General features: G+C 37.5%; 4 protein-coding genes across 5 annotated transcripts; 3 read left to right on the forward strand and 1 right to left on the reverse strand.

Moving 5' to 3' along the window:
* Window positions 1–182: 182 nt before the first annotated feature.
* LOC6641343 (sterol 3-beta-glucosyltransferase) lies at window positions 183–22,653 on the reverse strand. 2 transcript variants are annotated; one of them, XM_023175152.2, is made up of 8 exons: window positions 21,488–22,653; window positions 8,932–9,162; window positions 2,734–3,194; window positions 2,574–2,677; window positions 2,129–2,519; window positions 1,569–2,056; window positions 1,382–1,504; window positions 183–779 (listed from the first exon to the last, which is right to left on the reverse strand). In XM_023175152.2, the coding sequence occupies exons 1-8, from the start codon at window positions 22,636–22,638 to the stop codon at window positions 627–629; spliced, it is 3,102 nt and encodes a 1,033-aa protein (XP_023030920.1). In that variant the 5' UTR covers window positions 22,639–22,653; the 3' UTR covers window positions 183–626. The 2 variants fall into 2 exon arrangements, with proteins under 2 accessions (XP_023030920.1, XP_002064332.3); XM_002064296.4 differs by lacking the exons at window positions 8,932–9,162; window positions 21,488–22,653 and adding an exon at window positions 4,747–5,484.
* Window positions 8,105–8,930, forward strand: LOC124460512 (sperm flagellar protein 1-like). Its single transcript, XM_047011456.1, has 2 exons — window positions 8,105–8,194; window positions 8,264–8,930. The coding sequence occupies exon 2, from the start codon at window positions 8,492–8,494 to the stop codon at window positions 8,882–8,884; it is 393 nt and encodes a 130-aa protein (XP_046867412.1). The 5' UTR covers window positions 8,105–8,194; window positions 8,264–8,491; the 3' UTR covers window positions 8,885–8,930.
* On the forward strand, window positions 11,099–12,088 carry LOC111518472 (sperm flagellar protein 1-like). Its single transcript, XM_023175154.2, has 2 exons — window positions 11,099–11,935; window positions 11,992–12,088. The coding sequence occupies exons 1-2, from the start codon at window positions 11,209–11,211 to the stop codon at window positions 12,021–12,023; spliced, it is 759 nt and encodes a 252-aa protein (XP_023030922.1). The 5' UTR covers window positions 11,099–11,208; the 3' UTR covers window positions 12,024–12,088.
* Window positions 13,762–14,886, forward strand: LOC6641226 (sperm flagellar protein 1). Its single transcript, XM_002064300.3, has one exon. The coding sequence runs from the start codon at window positions 13,959–13,961 to the stop codon at window positions 14,700–14,702; it is 744 nt and encodes a 247-aa protein (XP_002064336.1). The 5' UTR covers window positions 13,762–13,958; the 3' UTR covers window positions 14,703–14,886.
* Window positions 22,654–22,669: the final 16 nt, after the last annotated feature.

The raw sequence follows: 22,669 nt of genomic DNA on the forward strand, positions 1-22,669 counted from the left end.
AAAAACAAAAAACAAAAAAAAAACTATTACATTAACTAGTTATAGAAAGGAAATGACAACTTAAATAAATGCATATCACAGGATTATTTAACACAAAACAAACTAAAATCTACAAAAAAATATTATTTTTTGACTGTCACCAAAAATTTGTAGCCGAAAATAAACTATAAATTGGATTCTTGTTTCCATTTTCGTTTGTTTTACTTCTCATTTTCATATTCAGAAAAAAAAACTTGTTTAAGAATGCAGCATAAACCATTAAAACTTAAAACATACAAAACTATTATATAGTAATATATGCATAATTTATGTATATATATATAGGTATATAATCGATATCAACGATTGTAGTATTTGATTATTCTTGACTTTAAATTCATTAAGCTGTTCAGAGAAACTTGCAATTTTTGTTTTTGTTTTGGAAGATTGTATAAATCTATATATGCATAGATATACATATACATATATAGCTTTGACTAAAACTTTCAACTAATTGTAAGAATAAAGCTGCATAAATTGAACTAAAATGACTTAAATATGGTACGAGTATATATAATATATAGTATAGTATATAGTATATATATATATATAGATATATATATATAGAGAAAAAACGCCATTTAAAATCAGTCACTATTAACGCTATGGGATTGGCCGCTTGCGGTTACAACCTGATCCAGATCCAGATCCTGCTGGGACTGGCCCGCTGCCTGTTCCTCTCCATAGCCAGATCTTCTATCATGGATCAGCATTGAGAGTGTTTCCAAACTGCGACGTACCTAATGAGTATGAGAAAGTTATAAAAAAAAAAAACCATTAGATAGGAATGATGCATAGACGTAGCGAAGGGGATACACTTCTTCTCCATTCTCTCTTCTCTTCTCTCTCCATTCATTTCTCACTTAAGCAAGCGTTAAATCGTAAATCAGAAGCTTTCATCGGGGTTACCAATCTGTTTTTTTTTTCCTTGAAGTTTAATTTTAATGCAGAAATGAGAATTGCTGATTAATATTTGAGCAATCTGCATTAAATCACTATAAAAATTTCTTTCAAGAGCTTTAAAGTATTTTCCTACCCCCCTTTGACATGGTTTTTTTTTAGTCTACGCCCATGTCTGATAGAACAAATATGGAGTTGGGTATTGGTGCCGTTTGGCGATATCGATGTCGATGGCCGATGTCATTTTCATTGAGGTTTTTAGATATTTTTCAATTTATGGCGCAATGCGGCATATAGCAAATCAAAACAAAGATTAGCCAAGCCAGTTGAATTTTATTTTTTGATAAGATTATGCAAAGCGTTTAATGAATTGATTGATTGTTTGCTTCTTAATAACCCCAAACGGATTGACATGGACATCGAGAGAGAGAGAGAGACTCACCTTAGTTATTTGTTCCAGATTTTTGGACAGAATATGCTGAGCTTCTGCTGTGCTCTTGGCTTGTAGTTCCTTTTGCCAACGCAATGCCTCGGCAAAGATATCCTCGTCATTGCCGGCGTTGTGCTGTAAGATCGTTATCTTCAGTCAGTATACATACATACTTGAGATGATATTTCTAATGACTTACCCAATTGAAATCGATCGGTGTGTGATAGAGACTCGTTTTTGCCTCGATATCTAGAATGCGATAGAGCAGAAATGCAGAGAAAAGGGCCAACATGATGGACAACATGATGCCCAGATAGAGGACATGCAGTTCGGTCAGCGAAGGCAACGGTAAACGGGAACGTGCCGCCTGTATAAGGCCTCCAAACCTGCCACCCAGGAATCGAGATGAAGATGCTGCTGCACCACCGGAGCCTGGTGACAGCGATGGCGGCCCACCTACACCCACCACAGTAATGGGGGACGATGAGCTGGACGGTGGGCCGGTGGACGAGGCCGAGACATTGGCGGAATTGGATGTCGATGTGGATGCGGAGGACAAGCGGCTAGAGTGCAGTTGTTGCTTCTGCTCTTCATAGTGAACAATAGGTGGAGCAGAGCTACGTATTGACACCGAACCAGGTCCATTCACATCCAGACAGTTGTGCAGACTGTTCTTTCCCGGCATATCTATTGGACCATATAGTATATCGAGTTAGATCTCCAAGTGATTGACTCACTCTGACTGTCTCAGAATCTTACCGGAATGTCTTGGTGGCTTTAGCTCGGCATTGCCCACAATGCGCTGCCTTAGTAATGGTGGATCAACAATTGGCTGCAATTTATCCGTTCCCTTATCCAATGCCGCCAGTTGAGGAGGACTCTCATTGCCACTGATGGAGCAGCTGCTATCGTCTTCATTGAAGAATTCTTCAGGCATCTCGCTATCCACAGGCAACGGTTTGGGTAGAATCTCCGCACCGGCAGCCAGCTGGGGGCACACAGTGCACATCAAACGGAATGCCGACTCCCGACTGATAAAACTGCCAAAAACATGACGCTCATCCATTGTGGCCACTCCCACGGCATTTGGTATAATTTTGGCCATTTTCTCCTTGGAAATTTTCGTCACTGAAGTTGTGGGTATAACAACCTGGAAACAGAAATTATTTAGTATTTAGTGTAAGCTTCGAAATCGGAATCTTACCTTAGTCACATAACCGAAAACATTCGAATAGAAGGCAAAGTGTTGATCAGTTATATAGAGATGACCCTGGAGCAAAATATCGCTGACCAGAGCGCATGAGAAGTCTGCGAAAGGATGAGATCAGAAATGACTAAAGACTAAATTTCCCCAAAGGACTTACAATTGATTAGTTTTTCATCCTTGGAGACCTGTGTGAAATGTCGATGAAACTTTTTAACCCGCGAACTGGACACTTCCTTCCGTTTCTTCTCTTTCTCCTTATCTTTATCCTTATCCTTGTCTTTGTCCTTCTCACTGGAGGCAGTTGCCCCATTCGAAGTTGTCGAGACATTGCCACTTGCTGCAGCTGCAGCAGCGGCAGCGGCAGCGGCAGCGGCAGCAGAAGTTGACTGTGCAACGCCTGGTGGCACTGCCGCTGCCGCTGCCGATTGCTGCTCATGCTGTTTGGCCGTGTTGCCGGTGTAATTGCAACCGGTTCCGGCTGCCGAACCGCTGCTCTGACTGTGACTACTCCTCGGACTGGGACTAGGACTGGGGCTGCTTCCCAAACTGCGCACACTGCCACTCGTCTGCAATTGGTTCAGGGGACTAAGTGAGCTGGAATAGCTGTGCCTCAAGGATCTGCAATGAATGCCAGGAAACGGGAAATTGATATTAACTGCAAGACTTAAGGTGAAATTGTGCCTCACGACCCCAATCAATGTCGATTATGCCGATGATTATGCGTGGATTTCATCATGTTTTCATGAACACGCTGTAGGTCATGATTATATGGCAATAGATTTCCCCCGATTGATAACAGAACCAAAGAATTTTCTATAACTGTCATGATGAAAGTTGAGGTTTCCCACACAAAAATTCATCGGCATTCGCAATTCTGCAATAAATGAATGTAAATCCAAGATAACCTATGGACTTTATTTGAACCATTGACAAAGCATTTTAGTTGAACGATAGCAAAACGATTTCAATTAAGTCAAAAAATAAACATCATAGGCCCAAAATATATGTTTTGATTCCAACACAATTTGTCAGAATTTTGCATACGAATAACTTGGATTAGTTCCTGTACTCAATTCTGGAGAATTTTAGATACAAATGAAATGGTTTTGGTAATTGCCTAAAACTAATAAATCTAGATTTCCTCATAAATATAATAAAGATCAAAGTTGAACAAAGTATTCCTATATATTTTTCTGGTACATATTTATTTAATCAGCATGAGAATTGCTATTAGAATTGCCCCAGCCAGGTGGTTGAGGTACAGTATAGGCCATATCATTTTATGATATCAATAGGCAAACAGGTGGGGTGGGGAGGGGAAACTGCTCCAATTAAATAATGAAACAATTGAACGAACATTAAGAATTGTTAAATTTTTAAAGATATAGCCAAACCGGGGGCGAATGAATTTTTGTTCTTCTTTTTTCGGGTAGCCAAATGTGACTCAACGCGACGTGTCAAACACAGTCTTTCTTATCAATTGAACATTATTTTTGACATGATCTTCGATTTATTTATTGAATGGCTTACAATGAGATTTATTGAATTCCATTGTGTGTGTGGGTGTGGGTGGAAGTGTGTGGGTGTGTGTGTGTCAAGTGATCTGCAGAGTACAGCAGCAATTAGCCAGATAACCTATTGTTAGGGTTTTATCTATTACCAAGAATTGGGTGTGAATCAGACCGTCAATAAAAAAAAAAAAAAAATAGGCACAGCCACCGTCAAAGTATCCGGAGAGAGATGGAGAGAGTGGAGTGGAGTTCGGCAATGTGTGCCTAGGGCAGTGGGCTAGGTAGTAGGGCAGAACCCTTTACACTGTGAGAAATGTTCAATACAGTTTACTCCCATCTCTTCTTCTTTCGTTTCTGGTCGTGTCAGTGTATACACATTTAAATAATCTAATCATAGGCGGTACTTGAATATAAGTACCCCATTTTAAAGGCTCCCCTTTTTCCACCTAAAACGACGACAAAGTCAACTGCTGACGGAACAAAGTTATCAGTTGGCTATTGATCTAATGGGGCGTCAACAGACAGGTGGGCTGGGCAGGTGGTTAGTTGGTTAGTGGCCTACCCTAAACAGTGCGTTCAATTTTTGTATTACCAAGAAGCCAATTCTGATAGCACCGACGAGCGATGAGAGGTTAAGTGGATCCCATTCCATTACTTACGGTGTCGAATTATAATGGTGCTTCAATTTGACACTTGCTTCCAAACGTTCTTCGGTTCCTTCGCCAGTCTGATAGTGTGCGGTTCGATCGCCTGGACCTTTGCCAGATTCAATTAATGAGATTCGTTTAAATTTCCTGGCCACAGTTCGTGCACCACCGACCACCGCACCGCTGGCCATGATCACGAAATTCCGCTCACGCGAACGGGAACTGTTTCGCGTGTGTGGGCGGGAGTGGGAGTTTTTCCGGCGATGCACAACCTCCGCATCATTGTCATCATCAACCACAACGGGCGCTAGTTCCTGACTGTCATTGTTATTGTCATCCAAGTGCTCCAGACTGGCATTGAAGGAGTCATCCTCTGTGGTCGCTTGCTCCAGCGACTCATTCCCATCGATGAGATCCTGCTCGAAATATACGCTCAGCCGATTATTGGCATTACGTCCGGAATTGCGTTTTTCATTTGTCTTAGGGCTATCGGAGATATGCATTGTGCCCCCCCTCCCCTTCTTCAAGGTTTTTATTTTTTTCAAGTTCCTATAACGGTAAAAGCAACTCTCGCGGAGCTGCTACATTGACACACACAGCACAACAACAATTTGGATTTTGCCGCCTGTCTAACGGTAATTCGTTATTTCTCTTCACTTTCTTTTGTTTTTATTGTTCTATATTTGTGCTTCTTTTTTTTTTTGTGGTCGTTACTGAGCCAGCGTCCCGCGTTTACTGTTCGATTGGCGTCGCCGTCAACGTGTGTTGAGTTTGTGCTTTTTGGATCACCTGCGTTGACACGGGCAGAGAAACAAGAGCAGAGCAGAGCGTCGACGTCGTCGTCGATGTTGACGTTGCTGCTGCTGCTGCTGCTGCCGATGAGCGGCAATAACCAAACAACAGTTCGTATACAAACTTGCATATCTATCCACATTCGTTTGTATGTATGTATGTATGTGTATGTGTATGTGTGTGTGTGTGTGTGTGTGTGTGTGTGTGTGTGTGTGTGTGTGTAGGTGGCTAAGATATGGTTTTAGAACCAAACTAGATTTGTTATCAGTGGCATTAGCTAAACATTTATCTTCATTCAAACATTTCAAAGACCTCAAACTATTCGATTATCATATCAGAGTAAAGACAAATGATCCAAGCACATAGAATTCAGAGAGTTAAGTCAATATATATAATCACTATAAGTAAAAGAATACCAGATAACTGAACTAACTAGAATCGTGACAAAGTTTGAATACCCTTTCTAATTTCAAAGTCATTTATGATAATTAAACCAACTTGAATCGTGGTGAGGTTTGAAAACCTTTTCCAATTCTAAAACTTTATGGGCGAAAAGGTTATAATTTTTGTCAAAACCTTTTGTTTATAAGGCTTTATATCTGAATTTTGCTAACAATTTTTGTTAATAGTTTAAATTAACGAAAAATTTTTAAAATTTTAATTAATTATTGTATTTTTCAATTAATTTAATGCCAACTAAAATAAAGAATATATATTTAGAAACATTAAAGAAACATGTCTTTTAGAAAGAAACTTCAGAAGTTATTTCATATATGTATAATTTATCTGCTAAAGCTCCTTGACTAAAAAGGACTCAATTCTCTCAATTATATTTTTGTTTTTAAGACTTTATTTCCACATCTAAAAGGTGTGAATAATAAAAAATGTCTTGAAATTTAATCAAATATTGTATTTTTCAACTTTTTAATGCCAACTAATTACAACAATACTTATAAACTTAAATAAATAACTTTAACTCAATTTTAACTGAACTTAAACTCTATTTAACTCAATTTTATATTTTTAATAGGTTTTTAGTTACTAAAAACTTCTGAAATTTTAATCAAATATGGTATTTTGCCAGTCTTTAATGGACAACTATTAGAAACAAGAGGTGTCGAAAGAAATGTCCTCAGATATTTCATTTATAATTTATTTGCTTAACTTTTTTAGTCCAACTTGGCAGTGAAATCAGTTGAAAAGTTGTTTAAATTGTCTAATTATTCCTGCTGTGATTTGTTGTTTGAACTCAATATAGATCTCTTTTTTCCCATTGGGCTGTTTGTCATTTTTCTCTACATGATAATGAAATAAGCAATACAATATTTCTAAATTGCAAAAAGATGTCAATCACAAAGCGGAAATTGTTGACAACAGGGAAGAAGAAATAAAGAAAGGAAAGTGATAAATAGAGAGAGAGAGAGAATAATGATAAACAAAGAAAGAAATGTGTGAATTTTCAGATGCATCTGATAGTTTCTTCTTTATCACTGTATCTGCATATATAATGCTAGTTGACTCTGAGGTTGATTAGTTAGAGTATTCCAGAGTCGTTAGGTTGTTAAATTCACAAGAAGGAAATTGATAAGAAGAGAAAGAGAAACAAAGATCATAAACAAAGAACTTTAACTTTTCAGACGCATCTATTCAGTTCGTTTTTTGGCATCGATAAATTAGATAGAGTATTGCCAAGTCATTAAGCCATTAAAGTCACAAGTTTTCCTTGGAACAATCTAACTAACTTAGTCATAAAACAATCCTGTGACAAAGATTAGCCCCACACAATTGATAGCGATAAAACACAAGGGATCACGGGTTGATTGTGACTTTAGCTACTCCTGGACTAAAGTTTTTGTCTTTGTGTATTTGTTTCATTTGTATATATGATTCATGAAGTCATCATCAAATTGTTTAACAATTGTTTGGGCCATAGATTAGAAACATTACTGTTTCTGTTTGCCAAAACGGACACCTGTTGACTGCACAACACCTGTGAGTCAACCATAGTTTCGAGTATGAGTGAAAGAGTATAGACACACGCCTTCCACATCCCCTACGCACACTCTCTTTGGCTATGAATCATGGCGACTGATAACACTGTCTGCGGGGTACATAAATACAATAACAGGCTATGATTCTCCTAATAGACAACATGTTGGTGGTGCTGGTGGTGGTGGGGTAAAGTGTCATCGGCACGTGCCGCAGATTGAGATGGATGACGGCAAATCGACTGATGGGAATCACTTCAAATTGGACAGGTGGTAGCAATTTTCTAATGACAGAAGAAAGAAAAATGAAAGGCATACAAGAATATGGCAACGACGATATCTAGGCTAGAGGCAAGATAAATGCTCACGAATACATTTCAAAGAAGGTCAGCTTGAACACCTGCGCAGCCTATCGCAATTACAACAACAATAACAACAACAATCTTGTGTCGATTTTCCGCGAAACATCTTTATCAATATTGGTCAACAAAGTTGGCGAATATATATGAAAGGCAAAGCATTCATATCGCTAAAAGCGTCAAATACCTCGCACCACCTCGCTCCAAGCCATGAAAGTGTCTGGCTAATCTCTCAATCAATCGCAGCTGACCATCTGGAACTTGAAGGACTATATTGGATTTCCGATAAGCTGATTGATCTTGTCAATTATAGACACATAAGTAGGCCATTTCTCCATTTGTCTCAACATTTCAAACACTTTGAACTCAGTTTGTTTTTGTATTTTCTAGGGATAAAACCGATTCTTAACCAAAACAATAGAAAAACCACAAAAAAAAAAACAACCAAAATTTTCTACATTAAAATTTTTAACCTTTAGGTTATATAAAGGAGAGGAAAACATAACGTTTTTTTAGTTCATTAAATTGTAGTGTTTTTTTTTAAGTAAATGTTTTGGTAAAAGTTTCGGCATCTTTAGCTTTATAAATTTTAACGTTCTCTCCCCCCTCTCCGCACTGATGGTGATCATGTCAACTCTAAGGGCGAAAACATGCGAGAAATCTTCGCTGTCTACTATCGAGGAATATGAGCTTAGTCAGTGGCTAATGCAAAATGATGTTAACCCGGCCAAATTGCGGCGCACTTTTACCGATGTTCTGCCCCTGGCACGTCTACTCTCACGCTACTTTCCCGGACTGGTGGATGTTAACTTCTATCCGGCCCGTAATAGTGTGCGCAGCAAACTGGACAACTGGGAGCAATTCAATAAGCGAGTGCTAAGCAAATTGGGAGTTCATATGACGCGGGATGAGATGGATCGTGTGGCACGCAGTGTTCCGGGCTCAATCGAACTGCTATTGTTTAGCATTATGAATGCCAGTAGTAGTCGAAAATCGAGGATCAACTTTTAACTTCCACCATTTACAAAGAATAGAAAAGGAAAATAATGCCCACTCACCTGTCGCCTTTGTCTTTCTTTGTTGGAGGAGCTGTTGTTTCTTGTAGGCTATGTTGTTGACTGTATTGCTGTTGGCGTTGCTTCTGATTCTGTTGCTGTTTCTCGTTTAGTGGGGCAATTTCAGATGCAGTTGCTGCTCCATTATGCGTTGATGCCAGACCGTTAACGCTCGACGAAAGCTCTTCGAGGCCAGCATTGCCTGTGGCAATGGCGCTAACACTGCTTGTTGATCTGCAATCACATAGAGAATAGACGCAAGTCCATGCGGCGTATGAGTAATGTGGAATAGGAATTTGAAAAAAAGTGTGGCCTACTTTTAGGCTGTCGTTTGAAATATGAAACAAATATGTTGCTGGATGAGTGGAAAGGGCTATTGATATGTGTGTGTGTGTGTGTGGGTGTGGGTGTGTGGCACAACCAAATAAACACACACACACACAAAGCATCAAATATCCACTTTAATTAAACAGACCTTGTGAGAGCGTAAAGAAGAATTGAAGCCTTTTTCATGTGTTTCCATGCGACATAATTAGTCTATTGGCTTTGCCGCATGCCTTTTTATTTATTATTGCTGCCACACAATCGACACCCACCCACCCCCCTTATACACAAATGCTGCGTTCAGTCCAGTCGGCAAATTAATTAAACATTGCAAACTTTCAATTAAACACTTATCCAGCCATTGGAATAAATATGAAAATGTTTTTGTTATTTATAATAGTATGTCAAGATCATGCGTTTGAATATATATGTTTATATATATATGAAAACAATAAATGAACTATTTTAAGCATAATATAGAAAAGTATTTTTCTTACAATTCTTAATTCGAATTTAGTTTGTCATGCTTTATTTTTATTGACTTTCTTTTCCCAGAAAAAACTTGATGATTTATTTTTCTAATGCTAAAATGTTATTTAATTGGATATTTCCTCTTTTCATATACAAATTTGAGCTAAAAATAACTGGAAAAGTTGTCTAATGCAATCAATAATTAATAATACTAAATTATAAACGATTAAATTTCATGATTTTCTATTATTAGTAATATACAAATTTGGAATGATAAGATTATTCATCAAATATAGTTCGAACTAAAATTGAGTCACAAGAATTCCGAAAAAAGCGAAAACTATAATTCTGTAATTCCTTAGAAATATTTACCTTATTTATCATTTTTTACTATTTTTTATAGTAATCGGATGACATTTTCATAATCTAGTTTATCATCTAGCTTACTTTTCGAATCGTTTCAAAGCATTTCGTTGAAAATTTATCTTTAAATATGTAAAAAAAAAAAAACTAAAAAAAGTCGAAATTCAAAATCATAATAAGAAGAATTTTGCCAACAAAAATTTTTGGTTTTCTTTTTTTTTTTTGTTTTTTTTTGGTAATCAAGTTGTATCAATCATGCCAAAGGCAACGAAAAAGACATCGCTAACTTCATTGGAGCAATACGAGCTGAATCAATGGCTGCAGGAGCACAACATCAATCCGACCACAATACGTCGCACCTTCACCGATGTGATGCCCCTGGCGCGCCTTCTGTCCCGCTACTATCCCGAGCTGATCGATGTGAACTACTATCCGCCCAGGAACAGTGTGCAGAGCAAGCTGGCCAATTGGAAGCTCTTCAAGGAGCGCGTTCTGAACAAGGTGGGAGTACGTCTGACACGGGATGAGATGGGTCGTGTGGCCCGCTGTGTGCCCGGCTCCGTAGATTTGTTGCTGTTCAGCGTAATGATTGCCCGTTGTCAAAATGCCAATAGTGATTGAAAGGCAAATGTATATACAATATACTTGATTAAAAATTTTTGGTATGGCAAAATTTACTTGAGGTGTCTCTGTTATTGTATTGCTTGGGGGAGGGGAGGGATTCTTGAGGAAATCTCCTCCTTTTGTTCTTTGACTTCTTGTTAACCTTTTTCAATCCATTTAAAAACCCTTTGAAAACTCACTCATTCCATATTTCTATACAGATTTTGATCTTTGTTTTTTTTTTTTTTTGGCATCATATCATCTTTTGTTTTCACTTCATAAACTATTTGTTCCGTTCAAACTCAGCAGATACTTTCAAAGCATGTGAAATTCATTAGTTACAAAATCTTATCCAAACCTTTTTATAAAACCCAAAAAAAAAAATAAAATAAATTTATATTAAATTAGATAAAGTAATTTTTGTAATAACAGTTTTTTCTTTTTTTTTTTGGCTATTAACCTTGTTTTGACAATTAGTTACCCTTAACCCCCTCCCCTCCCCCCTCAAGAGAAGAAGATATGCCGAAACTACCAAAGAAGACATCGCTCACCTCTGTAGAGCAATATGAACTGAATCAATGGCTACAGGAGAATAACATTAATCCAGCCAAATTGCGACGATCCTTCACCGATGTCGTGCCCCTGGCCCGACTACTCTCCCGCTATTATCCCGAACTGGTCGATGTCAACTTCTACCCGCCAAGGAATAGTGTACAGAGCAAACTCTCCAACTGGGATCTGTTTAGCAAGCGGGTACTAGTCAAGCTGGGACTGCGAGTGACCCGGGAAGAGATGGATCGTGTGGCCCGCTGTGTGCCCGGTGCCATCGATTTACTGCTGCATAACATCATGATTGCCCATCAAGCCAATCAGTATCATCGACGGCGGCAAGCGGAACAAGATTCGGACTCTACCCAAACTTATGATGAATACGACGACGATGAGGACTACAAGAATTGGGATGACGGGAACAAGATTCAGGACATGCAGAGTCATGCCAGTGGGCTGGCGGAGGCTGCTTCAAAGGGCTCGTCGCCAACTGCTTCTATTCTACAGGCAGGAGGCTCTCCCACTGGAAGTGCGAGTGTCGAGAGTGGTCCATCTAATGTGAAGCTCCGAAAGGCTGCCGCTGCTGCTGCTACTACTGGGGGAATGGGAAAGCAGCGAGCCACATCGACGCTTGCACGCAAGAAGTCCATGGTCGAGGACAAGGACATCGTCATGGTGAACGTGCGGAAACAGATAGGTGATCTTGTTTGTGAACTACCCCAAAAAATGGTTCTATATTCTGTCTATGAGCAGGCCGCCGACAACTTGCAACAAAAAAGCATTAAGATTGCCCGCTACCTGCAGAGGAACGCCCATCTGGAGAGCATGCTGCAACTGAAGGCGGAACGCATAGAAGAGCTGCAGCAACGGGTCAATATACTACAGATCCAGTCCAGGAGGAGCAAAGTACCTTGCCCCAACACGCCACAGGCTAAGCAGGCACCAATCAACTCATCATCGATCACACTTACATCATCATCGTTAACCTCGATCCGAATCGAAAGCGATTGCTATTGACCCCAATTTCCTCTTCTCTCACAAAATGGTGTATTAGCAATCCCAATAAAATTTTTAAGTACTATATCTGACTGAGTGCATCAACCAGATATAAGAGTTTCAACCCAATAGAATCATCTGACGCTAACGAATATTTCATTTTCCAATAAAAATAGACTTGAGTACTAACTAAAAAGACATCTAAAGTTTTATCTTGAAAGACATGTTTGAAATTCTTTAAGAAAAATGTGGGAATGCAATGCTAAATCAAGTCGATTGGCCACAAAAAATACTTGAGAAAAAGAAGGCTACGTGAGGGAATTGCTAAGCATCAATCTCATGCAGAATTTTAAGAGAAGAATTGAAAAAACTTTCCAAAACATCAATTTTTGGTCAATCTGCCTATATATTTCATCCTGTTTTGGATCGAGTATTCATCAGATTCCATACATATCTGTTTTCTGGTTTCTGGTTTCATTGTGGTGTAAAGTAGAGAGCTGCATGAATGGAAGCAAAGTCAAAGTCAAATGAATCCATTCGAATTGAATTCAAATAAATGAGTGACAACTACACAATGAAATGAATGAGTGTGAGTTTGTACTTGTCATATCTTTAAAAATACGTAACTCTGTTTAATGAAAGGCTTTAAATTGAGTGTCAAAACATCGAATTGTACTAAGGCACTCGAATCATTAGAATTATTCGAATTGACTCATTTTTATTGGGATGTTTAAAAGCAACAAAAACTAATTATTTTATCAAAAATGTAGGGAAAATAATAGCGAAATGGGGGCTATTAAAATTAAAATATCCTATACACCAAAAACTTTAGTACCCAGTTTTGGATTTGACAATTTGGGACAAATTTTGTAAAATCTATTTTTTCTAAATTAGATTCCTAGTTGCCACGAACCGTGAAAACATAAATAAGGCTTTCTAATATATTATAAAAAAAAAATTATATTCTTTAATCCATCATATACACAATGGATCTACTTTTTAATATACTTCACTATTTGGAAAAAAAATTCTTCTCTATCTCTGTAGGGGGTTTGAACCCGATAACAACAGTATTGTAGTCTGAGTAGGTCCCCTCTGAGCCACTGACCACACTAGTTTCGTTGTATAGTAATCACATATAGTTAAAAAATATACAATACAAATAAATGCTAAATACTAAAATCAGAATTGGAATTCGAATGCATTCGAATCATAGCAACTCATTGACTCACTTTCTAACTCATTCAATTCGTTTTGTTTCGTTTGAATGTTGTGCGACTGATTTTTACGTCGCACACTCATTTAGTTGAAGTCGATTTTCAAAGTCATTCAATTCATTTATTTGGTTTTGAATGTTGTTAACTCGAATTGATTTTTCTATCATTCATGCAGCTCTCTAGTGTAAAGATACTAAAAACTCTATCGTAGAGCCCTTTGAATGAATATGAAAACGTTTGCTTAACTATAGTAAGCTTTGGCTTTTGGGATTAATATTAATATTAGTATACATACATGTACATATATATGTAGTTTTCTTAGAACTTAGTAAGCCATTTCCAATTTTTGCTTAATGCTCAAAATACACATACATAAAAAACAAAAAAACAACAACAAAATCTCGTACATTTTCTACAATAATTCGACTGTTTCTCGATTTGAGAGCTGAGAATTCGCCCGAATCGAGAAACCGCCAATCCCAAACAGACGAATATATACCGAAAACTATGCATACCATAAGTCATAAGAATCTAACTGTCGAGGAGGTGGAAGAGGTCCACAAGTGGCTCAAGGAGAACAATATCAATATACAGAAATTGCGTCGCGATTTCTCGGATGTGATGCCACTGGCCGAGCTCCTAAAACGGGCCTATCCCCGCATAGTCGATCTCTATAATTACCCCAAGAAGAACAGTGTCCATCTGAAGATAATCAATTGGGAGACGTTCAATTTCAAGGTGCTGGCCAAGTTCAATTTGACTTTGAGCCGCGAGCTAATGGAAATGCTGGCCAATGGAGTGCCCGGGGCGGCTGAGGTCCTCATGCATGAGATCATACGTTTGGAGAAGCGTCAACGTTTGGCCGTGGAGCGGAATGCCAATATGCGCCGCGAGCAAACCTGGGAGGAGAACGATGAGGTGAAAACTGTGATCATCAGCAAACAGGTGGGCGATGGCATTGTGCAGGTGCCCCAGAAAATGATATTGTATTCCCTGTACGAGAAAATGGCGCGCGATGGCCAGGCCAAGGATGTGATCATTGATGCCTATCAGCAGCGATTGGCCCACATGGAGAACATCATCAAATTGAAAACGGAACGCATCGATGAGCTGCTCATGCAGATGGGCAAGTCGATGGAGAAGAAACCCATTATGTCATCGGGTACATCGGGCACTGTGTTCATATACGAAGCAACGGATCCACCACGTAGACGACAACCACCAGCTCCGGCTCCATCTGCTGAGCAATAGAATCGACCTCTTGGAGCTCTTTTATTTCATCGATCGGTTAGAAGTATTTCATCCGAACCGAATCTCAATCTGCTATATCAGAATTAGAATTTCATGTGTTTCAACTGTGTTGTGTGTACTTCCTGTTAAATCTAACTTAATTATTTTACAGTTCCTCGAGAAGTAAATCAAATTACTAAATTAACGTCGTACGTTCCCTATCGCTATCCTCCCTACCTCCCCCCTCTCCACCACATGCCACTTGAACATTTTCAACTTTTGACTTCACTGGAATAAAAAACCAACCCTTGAACATTGCCACACTCGATGTGTGTGCGTGTGTGTGTGTGTGTGGGCGTGTGTCGACACGCAATACAAGGAAATGCCTACGAAATGACTCAAATATGTATGCAATATCCCTTCACTTCAATTCGCACTAACTTCCCTCTGTAAGTTCATGACACTGTGCTACCAAGTTTTTGTTCCAAAGATTAAAGCAATTGAATCGACTTCCACCTCTCTCCTTCCCCATTCGACTCGTATATAATTAGACTTTGATTCCACGAAGTTAATTGGTCTTAAAGGACTCTGATTCCTTTCCAATTTATCATTTCACTTTAGTGATATGATATTGTCTAAGGCTAAACTGTTTGGAAATTCTTGAAGGCATTGTCAAAATTGATTACACATGGTTGAAATAAATTTTTCATGAATTTATTTTCGTTGAAAATGTATGTATAAAATGTGAAATTTCTCGAAAATGTCGATTAAGACATTTTGTAACGAAAACAATTTTCAGCTTGACGTCAACACACAAAAAGAAAGACACAAGAAGAGAAAAGCAAAGAAAGGGGAAAATGCAAATTGCATGAACTACTATTAGCAACTAAATTTGTTTATTAATAATGACGACGAACGGGACATGGACAGAATTATTTAGTTGATAGGGCAAAAATGTATGTGTAGGTGTTTATGACACACACACACACACCAAACGAGGGGTGTTTGATAAATTAAACAAGGCGAATATTTATGCTGTAATACTTTTTGTACTACCCTCGTACACAGTTAATGCAAAAGCAGCTGATATAAAAAAATAAACATCAGATAGCGAGATAAATATCAGCTATCAGACTATAAGATACACTCATATTCCCCAACTAAAAAGCATTTAAATACAATGTCAAGTTTTTAATTAATAAAAATGCTTAAATATATATATACATTTATTTATTGTCGCCACATTATGTCACTTGCCATTAGTTTTGCCTTATGCGAATATATAATGAAATCTATAGAAAGAGTATGGCAAAAAAACAAAACAAAAACTGAAAGTAATTCTAAGAAATTTTCGTTTCAAATTGGCTGTTTGTTTGCCTGAAAACGATTTTAGATAGCCAAATATATATATGTATATATGTATGTATGTATGTGTGTACCTCCTCCCTTGCCATATTTACTTTTCGTATACATATACATATGTAACTATGCAAATGAAATGTCTTTTGCAATTTCTCGAATGCAAAACTCAAATACAAAAGTCAAGAGAAAACAAATTGGTTTAATGTATGTACATACATATCTACAAATATTTGCATTAGGGTGCTTCAATAACTCAAATTATTCGATTGTGTAAGATAAACTTGTACATGAAATTGTGTTTTTGTTTAGATAAGATAACATGGCTAAAAAAAACTAGAGACGCACTAGTGTTACGACTTTTGTTTTAAATTTTGAGTTCTCATTGGCTATAAAGGCAACTTTTAATACTTAACTATATTTTCCAGAATATTTCAAATATGAAAACTATTATTGGGAATCATTCTATATATATATATAAGAACCATGAACGGATTTAGAAAGTATTTTTTTCTTAACAAATATAAAAGATTTTTGACTTAGTTTTCTTCTGACAATTTTGTCAGTTTATGAATTAAAGAAAACTGAACGAACACTTTGAAAATTCACTAAAATATGATATGAAATATCGATGTTCTGGGGGGTGTTCAGATCCTCTAGACTTCCCCTTTGCACTCGTGTATGATAAGAATAAACTTAACCAAAAAGAAGACATTTCAATACACTTAAAACCATGCCCAAATTACAGGATATCCCATAGTCGTCTTTACATCATTTACCATTCTGATGTATGTATGTTTGTATGTAGATTGAAACGCTTTTCATTAGTTGTCTACGTCAGCTTTGAAGTTCACAATCGTAAATTATTGAACGGCCTTCTGACCTGAACTACAACTACAACATTTATGATAATATTGGCATATATGTATGTATTTATATATACATCAAGTATACAGATTGTGTGCATATATTACACGGTGTGGATGGTAAACAATTTGTTTGGCTTTTAGCGAACGTTTCAAATGAAACTCATTTGGCTTACAAATTTCTTCCCACAAAATAAACAAAATCAAATAGAAGAAAGAATCTCATAAATGTTTTTCCATCTGACAATACAGAGCTACATACATATGAGATGACATTTCCATTAGTTTAAAAAAATAAGAGTCTGTTAACTGTTTAAACAAATATTTGCACCACACATTACTCTGTGTGTGTGTGTGTGTGTGTATGGGATGTGTTCCATTTTAATTGCGTTATTATAGTTAATATAATTAAAGGCAATTTAGTTTATTTTGCTTTTTTTGTTTGTTCGTCACTTAACGCCGATTTTCTTGCTTCTTTTGTGCCTAAAGCCTCTAGACCCGATCTGAGCGATCTGAGCGTGTGTTGAACCAGTTTGCTAGATTAATACATTTCGTATCTACATATAATATAATAATTGCCCTTGCTATTAGCTAGATACATGTTCCAGGTTTTTGCTCGAATCGTGTGATACCTTTGAGATACTTGAAACTTTCGTATCTAAAAACTAAACCTACACACACACACACATATTTATACACTTATATTCGTAAATTATTTAACGGTTTTTTCTATGGTTAAATCGAGCATAGCCAAAAAATATAATGATTCATACCTGCAATTAGAATAATGAACAGAAAAAAACAAAAAAAATTGTTAAAAACCGACAAAAAATGAACAAGTCATGGCTATGTGACAATAATTTTTGTTTTTTTCAGTTTTACGATAAAAGTCAAAAAAACAAAAAAATTACAACAACAAAAATGGATACTAAAGGCAATTAATGACTCATTATATTATACAAAAATTTTCCATTTAGATGATATAGCAATGAAATGTATTTTCGTCTATGTATTAACTATGCGAATTTTGATGTAACATCAAACTAAAAGTTCCCACTACTAAAATTATATATAATTTACGATATATAACTACATGATGAAAAGAACCCAATCCCATACATAATTATATATCTGAAGTAGTCGGATTAATCTTCTAGTTCTTTTTATACCATACACCCATATGGTGAAATGGTATATTAAAGTCGCCAAAGTGTATGTATCAGGCAGAAGGAAGCTTTTCCGAACCCATAAAGTATATATATTCTTGATCAGCATCAACAACCGAGTCGATCTAGCCATGTCCGTCTGTCCGTCCGTCCGCCTGTCCGTCTGTCCGTCCGTCCGCCTGTCCGTCTGTCCGTATGAACACCTAGATCTCGGAGACTGTAAGAGCTAGAGCCACCAAATTTGGTATGTAGACTCGTGTAGTATGCTATTCCAGCTAGAGACACAAAGTTTGGTATGTATATTCGCTTAGTAAATGCACACATTATGTATGTGTAAAGATTTTGCCATGCCTCTTTCCGCCCCCGCAATTTGAAAAAATTCGATTATCTCCCGTAATTTTCTACTTTGTGCAATTAAAGGCACACATAAATTTGATACTAATATCCAGCAAAATACCAAATTTGATCAAAATCGGACAGAAAACAGTCGAGTTATGCATATAAACGTTTTTCCATAAGGCCGGAGTTGGCCGTTGGCTGGTGGGGGCGCCAGGGTGCTCGTTTGATTGAGTGAGCGAGATACTAAGATATGCTTGTAAGAAGCATGTGAAAATGCATTTGTTTAATCAATTTGAAATATTTATTTTACTGGTGTATGGTATACCTAAGTCGGCGAGACGACTTACTTACTTCATTTTCCCTTTGTTTAGTCTCAATTTAGATATAAAATTCTTATCTTATAAGTTTTACATAGTCACTTCGTTTTGTCTAGGTAACTGAAGAAACTGGAAAATACACACCATTTGGTTATTTCATTTTTATATTTGAAATATCATTCTTATTATTTTTAAGAGTGAATTTCGAATTGTGATAGTCGGAGAAAAAGGTGACAAAAATCTTAAAAAATCAATAAATTCTATTCTCAAATTGCTGAAAAATTAACAGAAATCTTTAACCATAGGAATCTGAAAATGTAATTCATAAAATTCAGTTGATATTGATTACTTAAATTTTCATTTATCTAAAGAATGACTAAAGTTTTTCTGATTTATTTTGATTTTCTGATATAAAATCATTCACTTGGTAAAATTGAATATTACAATTTGGAATTTAAATAAGTTTTAATTCTATTTCAATTAGAAGAAATTATATTATAATATTTGCACACATTTTCTTGGAATGTCGATGAAATTTTAAGCACTATACAAATTGTATATTATAAACCAAAACGTGTTACTCACTTCAACAATGTATAGACGAAAACTGAACAGCAGAAAGTAAATAAAAACCAAAACAAAAAACGAATTATATATACTTATATGTGTACATATATATCTCCCGTACATCTGTATGTTTCACAATTTCTAAGTAAGAAGTAACCCGGCAGATCGGTAGAAACCGACTGAAATATATGCACACGTTCAACGAGAATTGAAGCTAGTCCACTCGGTTGTTCGTACATAGGTTAAATTATAGAAATCCATTCGAATGACAAGACCAGGCCGAGGCAGAAGCCTCAACGACATCATCATCATCATCATCATCATCATGATCGTCGTCATCGTCATCATCATCAGCTGAGACTCAAGCCGGGGAACCGAGTCAAAGTATCTACACATCGAAACTGATAACTATTCACATAGGTTAAGAGATAGAGAGAGAGGGCTAGAGTGAGAGAGAGGGATATATATTGAATCAATTGAATATGAAGTGTGTTTGCACATTCGCGGCTCGTTTGGCTTCAGCGTAATCGTATTATCAAGCACGTAAACATCATGTATATATTTGATTGAAATATGAATTTGTTGGTGTATTTTTAATCTGAATAAGATTTAGTATGACAACTTTTGTTGTAAATTAACTTCATCTCATTCTCACACAAACATACTCTCTCTCTGTATCTCTCAGTTAGTTTCATTCATTGTAGAAGAACCGGAAAAACCTGGCACAATCGAATCGAATCCCAAGCACTTGTTAGATTCTTCAAAAGATCAGAAATTGAATTGTAATTACAAGAATTCAGTAGAAAATTTTAGTTGTTTATAACGCCAAAAAGTAGGCTAGCATTTTGTTAATAAAATAATAACTTTTGGTTGAAGATATATAGATATGTCTTCAAGGTGTCAACAAATTGCAATTGCAATCAAATCTAGAACCTATAATAAACATTTGACCCATTTGAGTTATCGCTGAGAGCAAAATAATAATGCTTAAAGCAAAGAAAAGAGAAGATGAAGAGTACAAATTGTAGCAGAGTCAAACTGTAGATGAGAGATGGTGGGTAGGTGGGTGGGTGGTTGGGTGGTTGGGTGGTTGGCGGTTGGTTTTCGCGCCGTTGCGACTCAATCAAAGCGAATGCACTCAAAATATTTCACAACACACACAACAAATATGAGGCAGAGATTCCCCCGTTGATACAGAGCATCGTACACAGAGTCTATGGAATAACGGTGGCCCCTCCCCTACCCCAACAATGCAAGGCAATTGCACTGATTGCATTAATGCAACAGCAGTTGAAAAAATGTGCTATGGAGGCTGCAATGGGGGAAGGGGGATGTATGACACGCCATCACAATGGGTTATGCCTATCTCAACTTTAGCTCTAGGCATTCCTAATCACAGCTTCATCTCTCCACATATAAATCCTTATCTTAATCTATAAATAAGCCCTCTTAATCTCTTACTTTATCTGCTTGTACTTGGTACTTTGCCTCTATGCACTTTGCAATGATTGCACATAATTGAAGAACTGACCTAAGACAAGGCAATTGGATATCATTTGAAATGTTATCTCTTGCTCTATGCAGTACCCAAGTATATAGCTTTTTGATCTTGATAATGAAACGATTTTAGTTAATCCATATATTTCGACTCTCTCTCTGATATTGTCGATTTATAGGTAGCAAATCAAATTTCAAAGCTGAAATTCTGCAGCTGCTTTGGGCGTAATGCCAATCGATTATATCACACATGGAAACCAGAGTCAATAGCCAAAACAAAGACAAAGAAAGGCCATAAATGACAACAACAGAGGCGTCAAATGATGGAGTGAGAAGGGGTCTAACCATCTTGAAATCAAACGAACATCAAAATGGCATATCAATTTTTATCTTAAATCTTTTTCGTGCCATAAAAAGAAATGTCAAAATTACTCTATGTAATGTCTTTACTTAACATGGCTTAAAAGCATAGTTGGCCATAATCAAACGTACATACATGCTTATAAGAATCGTAATGAAAATTGATGATATGGCAAATTCAGCTCGAGGCAAGCCACGTGACTAGCAACAAAAACCTGGCATTGGCAATCAATTAGTTGGATATTAAATGGGCCAAGTTGGCAAATACTTGGCTAAGACTTAAGACCATGTGGAAGCCAACTGACTGTTTGACTGTTTGACTGACTGACACTTACCTTTTCAATGTGTCGCCGCCATCGCCATCGATTTCATCCAATTGCAGTTGCAACATCAAATCATCGTTCAGCAATAGAACCACCGGAGTGGGCATAATCTCATCCAGACGACGATTATGCCCTGGAGCTTTGGACAAAATGTTAATGGCAGCCGATGTAGACGACCACGATGAGGCGCTCGATGAGGAACAAGAGACGGCCGATGAAGTGGAGGCTGCCGACGAGGAACTTGATCTGGAACAGATGACAGCTTCAGCTGTTGGGGATTCTGGTGATTCCAGAGCCATGGCCAATTTGGGGGAATGTTTGTTTGAGCCGAAACTACGTCGTATGGACTGCAGGCTCTGACGCAGGAAGGACTCCCTCTTGATGTTGGCACTGGAACGTTTCACTGTCCCCGTTTCCTTGGATATCGCCGTTGTTGTTGTGGTCGTTGTTATTGTGGCTGCAGCATTCTCAAAGTGCACCTTGGCTGGCAGAGATTGAGGACGCGGCAACGAGCCATGGCCATTTGTGGCTGTTGTCTCAAGTATTTCCTCGTACTCATGTAGACGGCTGGTGGATGTTAGAGGCATGGGGAGGGGCAAAAACACAGGCTGCTTGCGCCGCAGAAGCTTCTCTTCGGGCTCAGCTAAATCGCCCTTTGCCTTGTCTTTGGCATTGGTTTTCGACTTGATCTTTGGCTGCTTTGGTGGCTTCTCTTTCTTGGGCTTCTTCAGACGCCCTGCCCTCTTTTTGGACCAGCCTTTGTCTTTGTCTTTGTCATCTTTATCTGTTGCCTGAGCCAAAAATATGGACTCGATATTATCGAATGGTTGCAAATCGGGCGATTGCAACAGATCCGCTGATGGTACACTAACACTGGACACCTTAGATCCTGCCCGACCATTGCCATTATCATCTGTATTGCTATTATTGCTATTATTATTATTATTGTTATTGGCTCTTTCAATAAAACTATACGATTTGATTAGAAATAGATTTGATTTGTTCTTTTTGGCCTTTAATTGTTGCAAAGTGGTTTCCTCCTCTGTCGCTTGAGTGGCAACCGCATCAGGATCAGGCTCAATCTCTGGCTCTGGATTTGCCTCCACTTCTAGTTCTTTCGACTTGGTCATATTTTCGTTGACTTCCTCACTGACTATATCCATTGTGTTTAGTTTTTGTTTTTGTTTTTTTCTG

Source organism: Drosophila willistoni (assembly GCF_018902025.1).
Source record: "Drosophila willistoni isolate 14030-0811.24 chromosome XL unlocalized genomic scaffold, UCI_dwil_1.1 Seg141, whole genome shotgun sequence".
NCBI lineage: Eukaryota > Metazoa > Arthropoda > Insecta > Diptera > Drosophilidae > Drosophila > Drosophila willistoni.